At 29.8% G+C, this 15,581-nt stretch overlaps 2 protein-coding genes across 4 annotated transcripts; one reads left to right on the forward strand and one right to left on the reverse strand.

Moving 5' to 3' along the window:
• The first annotated feature begins 1,432 nt into the window (after nucleotides 1–1,432).
• On the forward strand, nucleotides 1,433–4,465 carry LOC114396608 (heat shock cognate protein 80-like). Its single transcript, XM_028358679.1, has 3 exons — nucleotides 1,433–1,703; nucleotides 2,215–2,356; nucleotides 2,453–4,465. The coding sequence occupies exons 1-3, from the start codon at nucleotides 1,581–1,583 to the stop codon at nucleotides 4,288–4,290; spliced, it is 2,103 nt and encodes a 700-aa protein (XP_028214480.1). The 5' UTR covers nucleotides 1,433–1,580; the 3' UTR covers nucleotides 4,291–4,465.
• Nucleotides 4,466–5,660: 1,195 nt separating this feature from the next.
• On the reverse strand, nucleotides 5,661–10,366 carry LOC114397653 (calcineurin B-like protein 3). Of its 3 annotated transcripts, XM_028359799.1 has the most exons (10): nucleotides 10,144–10,366; nucleotides 9,188–9,234; nucleotides 8,950–9,104; nucleotides 8,542–8,624; nucleotides 8,294–8,353; nucleotides 7,374–7,482; nucleotides 7,155–7,207; nucleotides 6,992–7,072; nucleotides 6,751–6,863; nucleotides 5,661–6,073 (listed from the first exon to the last, which is right to left on the reverse strand). In XM_028359799.1, exons 3-10 carry the CDS (start codon nucleotides 9,071–9,073, stop codon nucleotides 6,016–6,018), a joined length of 681 nt encoding a protein of 226 aa, XP_028215600.1. In that variant the 5' UTR covers nucleotides 9,074–9,104; nucleotides 9,188–9,234; nucleotides 10,144–10,366; the 3' UTR covers nucleotides 5,661–6,015. The 3 variants fall into 3 exon arrangements, with proteins under 3 accessions (XP_028215600.1, XP_028215602.1, XP_028215601.1); XM_028359801.1 differs by lacking the exon at nucleotides 9,188–9,234 and having other exon boundaries at nucleotides 10,144–10,339; XM_028359800.1 differs by having other exon boundaries at nucleotides 8,950–9,234; nucleotides 10,144–10,339.
• Nucleotides 10,367–15,581: the final 5,215 nt, after the last annotated feature.

Raw genomic sequence — 15,581 nt, forward strand, 5'->3', positions numbered from 1 at the left:
ATTATCCAAGAATTGTATGGCAATCGATTTATCTTTAATGATTTTTTTGTTTTTCTGCCACGATATCTTTTTTTGTTGAGGACTGCAGAATAACTTAATTTTATTAACTAGTCTTGGCTTAAATAATCAACCAATATACTTAAAAAGATATAGTTAAGAAATTAGGAAGAATAAAGATGTAAGCAATACACTAACACCATAAAAAATTGCAACTTAACCGCAAATTTTTAAGATGCATCAAACAAAAACTTCAGCAATTATCGTTGATCGGTGCAAATTACAACCTTCAAGGCCTGAAATGTAATAAGTACTTCTCTGAAGGTTGTAACTTATAATTGTTCATTAGATATGATAATCCAAGAATAATTATCTACATGTGCATATTACTTCGCATTTTATTTTATAAATTTTTTAAACCTTGTGATCCCTAAAAGAGTGCACATTGATAAAAGCAACTAAGGTTCTCAGAATTTGTAACAAGCAGATAATAGGCGGGACCTGTTCAAATGCAAAAAATAAATTAAATATAAGCTAAATTGCAGAAAATAAATTAAATATAAGTTAAATAGGTGGTATGTTTGGTTTACATTTTTATTTTCTATTTTTATTTTTTTTATATCATTTTTAGATTAACTTAAAATTACATTTCTTGTCATCGCGTTTTAATTTTACTTAGAATGAGATTTTTATTTTCAAACACTGAAAATGGAATTTTATTGTTTTATTTTTTTAATTTGTTTAGGAAAATATGTTTTGTTTAATTTGTTATTTTCTATTTTCAGATTTAAACAGGTTTTTGTCAAGGAGACATAAGTAATGCATTTTTAACGGAGAAATTGCCTGTGAGTATAGTAAGTCCTAAATACATGGAGATAATTGTAATTTGCTAAAAAAAAATATTTTCCCTTTAGGCTTTATCTTCTGATTTAAATTCCTCCATACTTTATGTCCAAAAAAACCTTCATCTTTTACTTGATTCCTTTGTTTTAAGATATTTTCCTCTGTTTTTTAGGATACATTATTCTTTAAATTCCTTCATAATTTATTATGTTAATAATTATTCTATATTTTATTTAAATATATCTTAAATTTTTATAAATAAATTTATTAAAATATACTAAATTGGCCTCATATAGTACTGAAAAAATATCAATAAGTATAAATATGATATTGTTTATTCTTATAAAGATAAACATATAGATTTACTCATAAAAAAAATAAAGCTGAGGATTTGAAATTTAGAATACGATTATATCTACTAATTTATTTATTTTTATAAAGATAGGGATACAAATTTATTACTGAAAAAAAATAAAGATAAAGATTATATCTTCTAATTCGAACGTTAATTTTTCGCTCAGATAGAAGGATCTAGAAAAGCAAGTCGTCGCTATTATATAAATATAGGATCCGTCAAGGAAGGATCTAGAAACCCTAGTAGTGAACCCTCTCTATAAAAGCGCTTCCTTCTCATTTGGAACCTATTCCATTCTCTAAACCCTAAACGACTCTATCTCTCTTCGTTTTGTTCTTCCTTGCGCTCCTCCTCGTTAGTTCGTTCTCCCTCGCGTAGATCGGCAATGGCGGAGACCGAGACGTTTGCTTTCCAGGCTGAGATCAACCAGCTCCTCAGTCTCATCATCAACACCTTCTACTCCAACAAGGAAATCTTCCTTCGTGAACTCATCAGCAACGCCTCTGATGTAAGTTTCTTCGTTCTTCTCTCTTTTCCTTCCTTTTTCTCTCGTTGACTTGTTGCTTCTGCTTGATTCGTGACGTATTTGTGTTTTTCATCCAATTTATTCTACTACCATGCTTTGTTTACCTTTCTAAATTTTGTTAGCTATAGCCTTAAGTTAAGGGTTGAATAGATTTACTGTTTTTTTTTTGTTTAGTTTTTGCTCTGAGATGGTGGATTAGATCTAAGTTCGCTGTGGTTAGGTTGTTGTTTAGGTTTTGATATGTAATGGATTCGATTATTGTTGCTCTTTAACGGTGTTTTGCTCGAGCTCTAACGGTGAGTAGTGAATTAGTGATATCTAATTTATTTTGTATGAGTTAAAATTGGTTACGTTGGAGACGGATTATGATTGGAATGTTGTACTCTGCCGCTGAATTTTTTTACTGTGATGTGTGGTTGTGGTAATATTGGTTTTCTTGTGTTGATTTGTCCTGACATATTAATTAATTATGTGGCTGTATGTAATATTGTAGGCTTTGGACAAGATTAGATTTGAGAGTTTGACGGACAAGAGCAAGCTCGATGCTCAGCCAGAGTTGTTCATTCATATTATTCCCGACAAGACTAACAATTCGCTGACCATTGTTGACAGTGGCATTGGCATGACCAAAGCTGGTAAGTTGAGATGTTCTTTTGTTGAGATATTTGTGGACCAATTGTTTTTGTTTACTTGGTTAGTCTCTAATTGATTTTTGTGATGTTTTTTTTCAGATTTGGTAAACAACTTGGGTACAATTGCTAGGTCTGGTACCAAGGAATTCATGGAAGCCTTGGCTGCTGGTGCTGATGTTAGTATGATTGGACAGTTTGGTGTGGGGTTCTACTCTGCATATCTTGTTGCCGAAAAGGTCATTGTTACCTCCAAGCACAATGATGATGAGCAGTACGTTTGGGAGTCCCAAGCTGGAGGTTCATTCACTGTCACCAGGGATACCTCTGGTGAGGTTCTTGGCAGGGGTACTAAGATCACTCTCTTCCTCAAGGAGGATCAGCTAGAGTACCTTGAGGAGCGCCGGTTGAAGGATTTGATTAAGAAGCATTCTGAGTTCATTAGCTACCCAATTTCTCTTTGGGTTGAGAAGACTACCGAGAAGGAGATTTCTGACGATGAGGATGAGGAAGAGAAGAAGGATGAGGAGGGTAAGGTGGAGGATGTTGATGAGGAGAAGGAGAAGGAAGAAAAAAAGAAAAAGAAGATCAAGGAAGTGTCACATGAATGGTCCTTGGTGAACAAGCAGAAGCCTATTTGGATGAGGAAGCCTGAGGAGATCACAAAAGAGGAGTATTCTGCTTTCTACAAGAGTCTTACCAATGACTGGGAAGAGCATTTGGCTGTCAAGCATTTCTCTGTTGAGGGTCAGTTGGAGTTTAAGGCTATACTCTTTGTTCCCAAGAGGGCACCTTTTGACCTCTTTGACACAAGGAAGAAGCCTAACAACATTAAGCTCTATGTCCGCCGTGTCTTTATTATGGACAACTGTGAGGAGTTGATTCCTGAGTATTTGGGCTTTGTCAAGGGTATTGTTGATTCTGAAGATCTCCCACTCAACATTTCAAGAGAAATGTTGCAACAGAACAAGATCTTGAAGGTCATCCGTAAGAACTTGGTCAAGAAGTGCCTTGAGCTCTTCTTTGAAATTGCAGAGAACAAGGAGGATTACAACAAGTTCTATGAGGCTTTCTCTAAGAACTTAAAGCTTGGTATCCATGAGGATTCCCAGAACAAGGGAAAGATTGCTGAATTGCTCAGGTACCACTCCACCAAGAGTGGTGATGAGCTGACAAGCCTCAAGGATTATGTGACCAGGATGAAGGAAGGTCAGAGTGACATCTACTACATCACCGGTGAAAGCAAGAAGGCTGTTGAGAACTCCCCATTCTTGGAGAAGTTGAAGAAGAAAGGGTATGAGGTTCTTTTCATGGTTGATGCCATTGATGAATATGCTGTTGGCCAGCTCAAGGAATTTGAGGGCAAGAAGCTTGTCTCTGCCACCAAGGAGGGTCTCAAACTTGACGAGAGTGAAGATGAGAAGAAGAAGCAAGAGGAGTTGAAGGAGAAGTTTGACAACCTATGCAAGGTGATCAAGGATGTTTTGGGTGACAAGGTTGAGAAGGTAGTAGTCTCTGACCGTGTTGTTGATTCACCATGCTGTCTGGTGACTGGAGAATACGGTTGGACTGCAAACATGGAAAGGATCATGAAAGCTCAAGCCCTAAGGGACAACAGCATGGCAGGATACATGTCAAGCAAGAAGACAATGGAGATCAACCCTGAGAACCCAATTATGGAGGAGCTCAGGAAGCGTGCGGATGCTGACAAGAACGACAAATCCGTGAAGGACCTTGTTCTGTTGCTGTTCGAGACTGCTCTTCTCACTTCTGGTTTCAGCCTTGACGAACCCAACACTTTTGGAAACAGGATCCACAGAATGTTGAAGCTTGGACTGAGCATCGACGAGGATGCAGCTGAAGCTGATGCTGATATGCCCCCACTGGAGGAGGAGGCTGAAGCTGATGCTGAGGGCAGCAAAATGGAGGAGGTTGATTAAACTTTTATATCATGCGGAACGGAGTTGGCTATGTTTTTTCTCTTTTTTTCCTTTCGGATTGCTCTGACAGTGTTTAATGGATAATTAGCTAATTAGCTATAATTTCGTGGTTCTATTTGCGAGTTGTTGGTTGTAGCTTTTTTTTTTAGTTGGATTTCTGGCGTTTTCTGAAATTCATGATAATTTTCTGGATGGCTTTGCTAACTTGAACATGATCACATCTTTAATCGTGTTAATAAACATAATTAATTCTTTTCTAACTTAAAAACATTGATTTTGTTGTTATAATTGCTATTGGAAGAGATTTTTTATGAGAATTGAGGAGTAATTACTATAATAACAAACCCGTCAGATAACGATATTTTGATAAGAGTAAAATTACTAAACAATATCCAAATTTTTCCTTCTTTTCCATATATGTAGTTTCATAACTTTTTTATAAACGTTTTCATAAAATTTCGGAGGAATTTCCATAATCGCTTTTTATTAAATAATTCAGTTCAGTTATTCTTTTTTTTTTTTTACTGCAAAACAATAAATGGTTAAAAACACTAGTTTTTCCATTTTGTTTAATTTTATCAGAAATTGCAAAAAAAAAAAAAAATCAGACTGAATGAAAAAGAATTAAATTTTTTGGAGGATTTAAGTTAAAAAAGTTATTTAATTCATTTACAGGAATTTTAACTATCATAAATTATTTAATTTATTTATAAATTTATTAATTATATCAGATTATTATCTAATAAAATTATTATTTAAGATCATAAAAAATATTTTGTATTTATAATTAAATTTTTTATGAGAATTAAAATTAGTATTTTTTATATTTTACTTGCATTTCAAACATTTTTATCCTAAAAAAATTTGTGTAAGTTCGGTTTTCAATTACTTTAGAAAGTTTCTTCTTATTTTATTTTATCAAAGATAGAGTGTTTATTTTTTTAATTCAGTTTGTAAAAGCTTTTAAAAGTCGTTGTCAATTTTCTGACAATTTCAAATCACTAAAAAAGTAAACTAAATTTCGAGACTTATTTTTAAATTTGTTTAGAGACCCATTTAATTAATTTTAGAAACAAACAATTTTTTTTTACAGTAGCAATAATTTAATCCTTTAAATTGACCCATTGAAGATTATTAGTGCTCATTATATAATATAAAAGTTACCTAAAAATAAGGAATCACTTTTAAACTATAAAATATAAAAGTTACCTAAAAAATAGTTTATTGCATTTTAAATTTAATATTAGATGTAATAACAAAGAATCATTTATTGTTTAACCTTCAGTTTTTTGGAATACAAAACACACTACACATTTATTGTTTAAGGAAATGATTTACTTTTAAAAATTAAAAAAGTAAACTCTCCCCTATTTTAAGGACTACAATCATATTGAAACAAAGGCAAAGAAGTTATTTACATGCGGTAGACAAGTTTTGACCATAAAGAATTTCAAAATATTCTGAGGTCATGACATACTCATAATTTAAAACAAACTCTACACAACCTTGGAATCTTGCTTTTGAAATTTGAAAAATGGGAACCAAATGTGTCTAGAAGTTTGAAGAAAAAATGAAAGTAAAATCCCAGCAAAAGAATCCACAAAACAAAATACATTATTCAAAGATATAACAAATGTAAGGTAAAAGCAAGGCTGTCTGCCATGCCCTTTTTTGTACAAAAGTGGCCATGCAGCCCAAAGGAAGAAGCCATGGGAGAAATTATCTTCAAGTATCGTCTACTTGTGAATGAAATACAAAGCTCGGGAATGTTGTGGTGATGTCCCTGCCCAAACACATTAAAAAGGATATCAGAAAACACCAGTGAAATACAGGAAAAAGGAAAAACAGATGTTAGTAGTTCACGGCACGTGTATCAAAGGACCATACTTGTTCATATAATGTTCTATGATCTATACACATCTCACTGCGTCAAACCTGAACTCGGTTAGCATATATGCATCTTTTTTGGGTGAACCTAGGGTAATCCTTCAAAGTATTAAGATCCATTTAAAGAATCGACCTCTCTCAATAGATGTTATTCCATTTACATGGGTCTGGGGATTGGACCCCTAACTACATGCATAAGGGGCATGATTATTTGTCAACCATACCACACCGTGAGTAACATGTATGACTCTAGATATTTAAGTTGATTTCTTTCTGAATTCAAAGTTAGTATTCATTTTCATGCCCCTCTTTTCAAAATTAAATCACTAAAAAGCAAAGTTAACTGTCCTTCAATATGAAGATATTTTTCTAATTTAGACCTTTTTATCTTTCTTTGTAGCTTAATTTTATAGTATACTAATACCAAATGAGCTGCAGTTAATTTTAGACTTTCCAATGAAGTAAGAGCATATCACATCTCATTCATTTTTTTAATAAAGGGCAGTTATTTGGTTATCTCCACTTGGGAGAGTACCACGCAAATTGACTAGAAAAATAAAATTAAAGAATTACTTGAGGTATTGAAGGGTCATGTTCTTCAAAAGTGACGGATGGCGCAAAACAAGGTTTCTCCACTCTTCCTTGTCAATTTTGCCATCATGCTTTGTATCTGCTTCCTCGAAGGTCTAAGAAATCCAAATTTTAATGTCGAAACTATTCATGTGAGTTTTCAAAAAGAGAAAAAGAGACTCTTAAGATTCTTGTGCACAATTAGAACTTAGAAATGTAAGTGATAGAAGAATAGGGGTAAAACCTTGTCAATTATACTTTCTATAACGTCATCTGATAGGTTCATGCCAGATTCAGCAAGAGTAGCAACTACCATTTGCTTCACCTATATTGAAAGCCATACAAAAAACAGGCTTGTCTCAAACGAGAAACAAAATTTAGAATTAAATCCAAAAACGAATAAGTACCTCTTGTCTTTCAATAAAACCCTGCTGCTTGAGATCATATAGTTGAAAGGAAACTGAAACATGATATCATATGGAGTCAATTTTGGTTTATTTAAAAATGTTATTAAAGAAAATTAAAGACTTGATTCCAGTTGTGCATTGTTCTTAAATTTAAAAATAGAATATAGAAAAATTCATGCAAAAATAATAATTGTAGGGAAAAAAATTTGTGCAACATACATTCGATCTTATCATCAATAGGGGCATTTGGATGAAAAACGGAGAGAGCACGAGCAAACTCTTCAAAACCTAGTATCCCATTGTGCTTTGTGTCAAATAAATCAAATACCTAATAGAGTTAGAGAGAAGTTCATATTAGATTCCAATCACAAGTTGAATTGTGAATCAATTTTTGAACAAAATATAATGTTGAAATAATACGTAAACAGATATAGAACTTGAATCAAAATGGAAGGGAACATGTGAAAAAATAATGTATAAACAAATAATACTTGCATATTAAGCTAAAGGCTGTAGTTCCACATCATGCATTGGTGTACATTACTTTTTGCAGATAAACTAACTATTTCATATTGTATTAAAATGTCATCTTTTTAGTTATATGTACAAACATGCACGCACAGACTCACACTACTTTTTAAAATTATAATTCATTCAAGATACAAAGTTTAACATGTTTTTCACAATTTTCATGTTCAATGAACTATTCAAGCTAGTATATATAAACAAATATGATACTCTAGTGCAATTATAGATGCACCAATGTGGTTAATGCCCACATAGGCACAAAATGGCAACATGGCGCAACCTGAACTATCGTAATAGTCTGAAACCTTTTTCTTGGCCCAAAGAGAAGAAATGATAAAATAGGGGACACTTGAACATTTAGAAATGAGAATGACTAGACAAGGTGATTGATATAGATGTCAAACTGCTACAATAATTGCCTTGGACGACCAATAATAACAAAAAAAAGGAGGACAACCAAAATTCCAGTCATTAAGCACTAGACAGGCAAGCCAATTTTTTTTGTGTGTATCTGTGTGGATATTAACCTGATAGGACCATGGAAAGAGATTTTCATGCTTCAAGGTAAAAATATTTGCATAAAAAACAATAAAAAGAAATGAAAGCAATACCCGATCAGCAAACAGACTTTCTTTTTTATTTGTCTTGAACAATGCCAACTGAAACTCTTCCTGCAAATGAAATCTAAAATTGAATGTAACATCTGATAGATTTTGAAAAGTAAATGACAAAATAGAAAAATAGAAGCTACACTATAAATAAATAAAACTTAAATGAAATATTTATTTTCTTTCATTGTTGAAAAAGGCTCAACTAGTGAAATACAATATGCCCAAAACACAGTTTTCCAATGACAAACCTTGTTAATCAACCCATCGTCGATTACAGCACTGCTAATCTTTTTGAAGAGCTCGTAAAGTGCTTCTATTTCGCTTACACTGACTGCATATACAAGCAAAATAAATAGCTATCTTTAGAACAAATATTACATATTTATTTCCTAACAACCGTATTAGAGGTAACAGAGTCCAGCAAAACAAAGAAGATAATTGCATTTTCTATGCTGTTGCTTTTCTTTTCTGGTTCATCGCCACTAATAAAGTTACCTCAAATACAATGGAATAACACAAGATATAGGACTTCAGAAGCGCATATTCTCAACCAAAGCACATAGGTTAAAAAATCAAAATTAATTTGTAATCAAATTATGTAAGAACAAAAGTGACAATTAATGAATCATAAGCATAAAGTAAGGTTAAGTGCATACACACAGTCTCTCTAGCAAGAAGTTCAGGATCTTCAAGGCCTCTTGGCTGGTTATATATATCCAGGTCACAACATCGTAATATGGAAGCAAATAAAGGCTTAAGTCCCTCTAAGCACCGCAACATGATATCTTTTGCAAATCAGAACACTCCATAACTGTTCCAAGAACAAATCAGTTAGACATTCCATTTAGTTCATCCCTCATAAAGTCATCATAAGCGGGCACAAAACAAGTGAACCTTTTAACCATTTCCAACTCCAGGTGATCAATCCCAAATACCAAAATCTGCAAAATTTGAAAGGCAACAATGGGAGAAAGAAACCTGGCTTCAGAATTGAAACATAATATCCATGACATTCTGATATTAGAAGGTACTCAAATTGAAAACAAAGCAGCATTACTAGTTCCATATTTCAACCACAATCAGGATTAATTTGAATTTGAAGTGCTTATCACAAAATTAAATACTATAAGCATATGCATTCAAAGGCTATAGATTGTGCATTGATTTGTTCCTTTCACTTTGAATGACATGAAATTGTGCATGTAAATTCACATTTCAATGATGTATGTATGTATGCACACCTATCGAACACTCCTTAAACTCATTCCCAAATGTTTGGATGTTGAAAAATTTGCCACATAAATTTGAGAAATTAACAAGGATTAAGGAACTCAAGATAGAACCATATTTAAAACAACAACAACAAACAAGCCTAGTTCCACGAGATGGGGTGATGCTACATTGCCAATATTAAAAGCCAAATTTTAAATAAATCCATAATCTTAAAAAAAATAAAAACACACACATATACGACAATTACTGATGATTGATAAACTCGGATCCATGATCCCACGTCCATCGTCACACACAAAACCTATCGAAATAACCTCGGAGCAACACCAGATTCAAGTTTCAAAATCCCCGCATCAAAAGAACACAACTCTACAAATCTGGTAAGTGATCAGATTCATTCAGGGAAATTCACTATTCACATGCCCATCACCTCACATGCACCAAAAAAAAACCCCATCGATCTATGCGAACCAGCAACAAATCAACACACAAAAAAGGAACAAAATTTACAGAAAACTCAAGAACCCCACATCAAAATACACCATATAATTATGTTCTGCAGCCTCATCTAAGATTAAAAAGCAATATGCCGAAGAGGGTAGGGAGGAAAATCAAACCTTGGAGGCAGAAGATCGGGCACCAGAAGAGGGAAAAGAAGGAGTGTGAAGAAGTTTTGGAATTTGGAGTAGTGAAGGGTTTGGTTAGAATTTGGAGGAATTTGTGGAAGTGAGATGGATGATTGCAACGAATGTATCTGTGAAGGTGACGAAAGTGATATGGTCGATGACAGATAGAGTACAACCCACAAGAACCTCTGACAACATATTTTTATATCAAATGGTATAACCCAAATTTCCAGGTCATATGGTTATCTAAAAATGTTTTAATAAAGTTTTTCTACAAAAAATTATATAAAAAATATCAACTTTAAGGTTTTCAATTATATTGATTTGTTAATTAAAAAAACATAATTTGGGCAATAAAAAATAAATTAGTCTTTTATACATTTAAAATAAGTCAAAACGACTTTTTTTAAAATAATGATCATTTTTAATTTTGAAACAAGATTTTGAATTATATAATAATCGTTTCTAATTCGATATGCAAATAATAAAGCTCAATTGATATTTGAAAAAAAAAAAAAACCCAGACAAAAATTGTGTGACAACTGAATTCAAAAAATCCCTAGAATTTCGGTCTATACTGGGTGCAGAAGTGCTTTTAAGAATTAGAGATTAATAAAAAAATAAGGATATCAACTCGTGTGAACAGGAAACAACAATATATATTCTAATTTTATCATTAGCTACTCAAATATTATATTATTTTCTAGTTTTTTGGTAAATTAATTTTTCAAGTGATTTCATCATGTATATGATCTTTTTGTTTTTTGATTTCATAGTTTTCGTGTGAGAGAATCTAATTGGAAAAATTATAAATTATTTTTACAGTGTTATATAATTATAACTTGTTTTTTTTTGTAATGATTATATAATTATAAAATATATATTTATCATCTAGAATTATTAATAAAAAATTATCCCTATTTGATGTGCACCTTAGATCATTTTATTCTCTAACTAATTCTAAAAATCAACCAGTTATTAAGAAAAAACTCCTCCAATGTTACAATTATTTTTTATTTTTAATTTAAAACTAAAAAAATAAAAGAAATTGATAGTCGAGGCACTATAGAGTGCTTGTTTCCAACTAATATATATTAATAAGGATCTTTTTATAATAATTATATAATTATAAATATATATTAATAATACTCTTTTTTAAGTTCACAGTATAAATAACTTTTTTTCTACATTTATAATACATGTCTGTTAAAATTTGAAAATATTTTTCTTATAAAAAAACTGAAAAAAAAATTATTAAATCCAACTTGATTTTAAATTGGTTAAATGCTTAATTATGATACTTAAATAATATGTTTTATGAGAATAATTATGTTTAATCGTATATCATAGTTATATGCGGTAAATCATATCATAAAACTTTTTTAAAATATTTAATGTAATTATACAAACAGGGTACAAACTCAATATCCCTAATTAAATTATTAATTAATCTAGGCTTTCGATGGTACAATATTCAAATATTAATGCTACTAACAAAATATTTTTTTTCTTAGTTTTTTTTCGTGAATTAATTTTTTTAGTTTAAACCTCAAATGATCAGAGATAAACTTTTTATGATTTCTTTTATGTTTTTATATTTTCATTTCATATACTCTCATTCAAACCAAGAACTTTAACTCCTTTGCGTGCCACCCTTGAAAAAGAAAAAAAAAAACTCCTTTGCGTGCTTTTCGTTCTTTAATCAGGGGTGTTTCCAGGCCCATCAGATTAATTTTGATATTCCGTTTAGTTTTTATACTTTTTTTTAACTCAACTCATTTATGAATAATTTCGTTTAGTTTGGACTAATGGACTATCAATTTAAATTTGATTTTTTTTTTATAATTATTATTTTATATCATGATTCATTCAAATATTCAATCTAATTAACACAACATTATCAAATGTCTGAAAATAATAAAATTGATTCATTTAACACCATCAACATAATATTTTAAAATAAATTAATACAAATTAAAATAAAATATTTTTCAATAAGATTTATTATAATAGTCTGAATTACAATTATTTTTTATAAACTAATTTCTTGTAATAAATTTTACTACAACCAAATTTGTTATAATTAGATTTGTTATAACCATATTTGTTGAAGCAAATGAACAAAATATGATCAATTATTATTATAAATATAATAGAAAAATAAATATGAAAAAAGTAAAACAAATGTACATGAAAGTAATACGTTAAGAAGTCTTCCAACACTCCCAATATTAGCAATATTTAAAGTCAAACCAAACAATTCTAAAAAAATTTATTAGTCTGATTCGATTTTGATCAGATTTATAAATTTAAACCGTGATCCAACTCATACATAAACAATTTTGATATGTTTTATTTGATTTTGATCCAACTCATACATAAACGATTTTGATATGTTCTATTTGATTTTGATCCAAATACATAAATGGCATAACACACTATTTAGATGGGTTCGAGTCAATTCAGAATCACATGTGACTGTACATATGAATATCCCTATCTTTAAACATTTAAGAAAGAAAAAGTATCCATACATGTCATGTTGCAAGTGTGATAGTGTGATGTGTGTTTGAATTAAATAATTTGCTTATGTAAAAAAAATATTTATAATCATTTTTCTTTTTGTTTGGTAATATTTATAATATTATAATTTAAAATTATTTTTATTATTAGCAAAAAATTTATGCATTTTTTTTGTAACATTTCATAATTTATTTTTCTTTACTTCTTTCAATATATCATCTATTTATCTCATATTTTTCTTGTCTCTCGTATATAGTTAAAAAAAACCATAGGAATAAAAAAAAATTCACATTACTTTTATCGTAAAAAAAACTTCAAAGGTAAAACCAAAAAAACATATTGCTACTTGCTAAGTCACAAGTTTTCAAAAATAAATTGAAAGATATCTTCATGTAGTGTTTAGCTCATTTTTTTCATCTTTTCTTTTTCTTTAAAAGGGATCAAACATATTTGAATTGAAGTTCTAAAAAATTAAAGGATAATTATTTTTATAAAAGAAAACAAGGGCAAATGTAACTTAAAAAGTAGCTGAAGACTGAAGTTGCTTTAAAAATAAGTTACATAGTACATACTCTAACTTCCCTCTTACTCTTATCATGAACCATTAACGTGGAATGATAAAATTGACATATTTAAAAAAGATAATAATAAAATTGAATAAACATTTTGAAGGATTAAAAAACAATAAAATATAAAAATTTAAATGCTAGAATTTTAAAAAATAATATTTCAATTAATGTTTTAAAAAATGTTAAAAATTACTTTAAAAAACTTATTTATCAAATAATCAAACAAGTTTTTCAATTTAAAAAAAAAATAAAACTAATTCAAATGATTTGTTGAACATAGTTGATGATATTTAAAAAAAGTTTTCCGAAGTATTGGTTTAATCATGCATAATATACGTTGCCACAACTAATTCATCGTGACTTTGCTAAGAAGGACAATTAAATTGCCAGAATCATGTTATATATTGCTCTTGATCGAAATTTATATATATATATATATATATATATATATATATATATATATATATATATATATATATATATATATATATATATATATATATATATATAAACATGATGTTATAAGCAGATCCATCATTAGTTGAAGCCCATGCTATGCAATAATGTATGTTAGTGTTTGGAGGGGGGACATGGCCCTGATCTTGTTAACAATATGAGTTGGAAGGACATAATCAATGTGGGTAAAGTCCCAATGGCCAAATATATCAATAAACATTATAACTTTTGCGTCATCATTAACACCATGAAGTTGAAGGATAGTATATGTGATATCCATCACTCATGAGTCTACCAATGTTTGGAAATTGGAACCCAATCTTCTTCCATTTTCCACTTTCCATGTGACATTTTCCTTGGAAGTGGTTCCAATGTCACATTTTCCTCTCGAATAATTTGAAGATGGTTTGCACTTTTTTTACAAATTAAACTCACTGCCACATCTATATTTTTGAACTAACTAACATGCATCCAAGGAGCTTCTCTATTAGTGCATAAATCCCAAAGCTCCTTTCAACATAAAAAGTCTTACGCTAACTAGAGCATGCACTTTTCTCCCATTTGAAAAATGTTGTGTCATAATGTAAAAAGTTTATTAAAAAAAGTAACGTAACTACATTATCTTTATCTTCATAATATAAGATAGTCATAAGTTAATACCTGCCAAAAGAGAGATAGAGTCATAACAATTAAGTAACATTCAAATGTATAAAAAAAATGAGGATTTAATATAAGTTAGTCACATTCAAATCTATAAGAAAAAAAATTAGGATTTCGACAATTGAGAAACTGTTGGAGTGAATGAGGGTTTGAAAGAGGAATATAACATGCTGCAATATTATTTTTAAGAAAATACAATATAATTTACTCTTAAATCTACTTGACAAACTATTTTAGTAACTTATAAATTAGTTTAACCAAATGCAAGCTTTAACAGTTTCGAACTTATTTTCAAAAACTATTTCAACTAACATAGCTTATAAGTTCTTAGGATTTTTCTTTTTCAATTTTTATCCTCACCAGTTCACTTGAAAATCCTATTTTACCCTTTTTTATATTTTAGAAACATTTTATTTTATTTTATTTTATATGATCACACTTGGAAAAGATTAATACACTAATTTTTAAAATAGTACATACATATAGTTATAATCAAAGAACTAAATACGTTCTTTTATTTTATTTTATATTTATTAGCTAATTATTAGTTAATATCTTCTTAAACTTTCAATTCAATTGGATAGATTTTAAATTGTTAATTTTTTAGCTTATAACTTCTTATAAATTTTTGGTTAACTTATAAGTTAGTGACATACTAAAAATATTGAAAATTACCAAACAACTCATTATATTGTTATTTCCACGAATTAGGCTTTTCTAAAACTACAAATGAAGGATAAAACATGTAATTGTGATTCCTTATGAGAACATTCACCATTGATATTCCAATATATTCATGATTTATTATGAATGCCACGTAACATTAACAATTTATTTTCTCATCAATAATTAATTACTTCCTTGGATTTAGCTCCTCTAAAACAGGTTTTTTTTTATAACAAACACCTCATACTATTTCATCATAAATGATTAGATAGATATAATTTTTTGGGATGAAGTTAAAAACATGTTTACAAGCATAAGATTTAGACACCTTGTTAGGCAATAGATGAATTTGATTTTTCTACTGACCTTTTGATCTTTTTCATGTCGTCTGCCGTGCACAACAATTGTATTAATATTTAATAATGATATTTAATTTTAAAAATCATAAAAACTATATAAAAACATAAAAAAAATTAAATCCAACAATGGATAATGCCAAAGACTTTACAATAAAGTTTTCTAAGACACAAAGATGGACATTACAACCCCTGAGAT

Source organism: Glycine soja, chromosome 18, assembly GCF_004193775.1.
Source record: "Glycine soja cultivar W05 chromosome 18, ASM419377v2, whole genome shotgun sequence".
Taxonomy (NCBI): Eukaryota; Viridiplantae; Streptophyta; class Magnoliopsida; order Fabales; family Fabaceae; genus Glycine; species Glycine soja.

Excerpts from the sequence above, each read along its gene's own strand:
- LOC114396608 (XM_028358679.1), top strand. The coding sequence starts at position 1,581 with ATGGCGGAGACCGAGACGTTTGCTTTCCAGGCTGAGATCAACCAGCTC. Across the intron at positions 1,704-2,214 it reads TCATCAGCAACGCCTCTGAT|GCTTTGGACAAGATTAGATT; the intron begins GTAAGTTTCTTC and ends GTAATATTGTAG. Across the intron at positions 2,357-2,452 it reads CATTGGCATGACCAAAGCTG|ATTTGGTAAACAACTTGGGT; the intron begins GTAAGTTGAGAT and ends GTTTTTTTTCAG.
- LOC114397653 (XM_028359799.1), bottom strand. The coding sequence starts at position 9,073 with ATGTTGCGGTGCTTAGAGGGACTTAAGCCTTTATTTGCTTCCATATTA. Across the intron at positions 8,354-8,541 it reads ACGATGGGTTGATTAACAAG|GAAGAGTTTCAGTTGGCATT; the intron begins GTTTGTCATTGG and ends TTTCATTTGCAG. Across the intron at positions 6,864-6,991 it reads TAGAAAGTATAATTGACAAG|ACCTTCGAGGAAGCAGATAC; the intron begins GTTTTACCCCTA and ends TGGATTTCTTAG.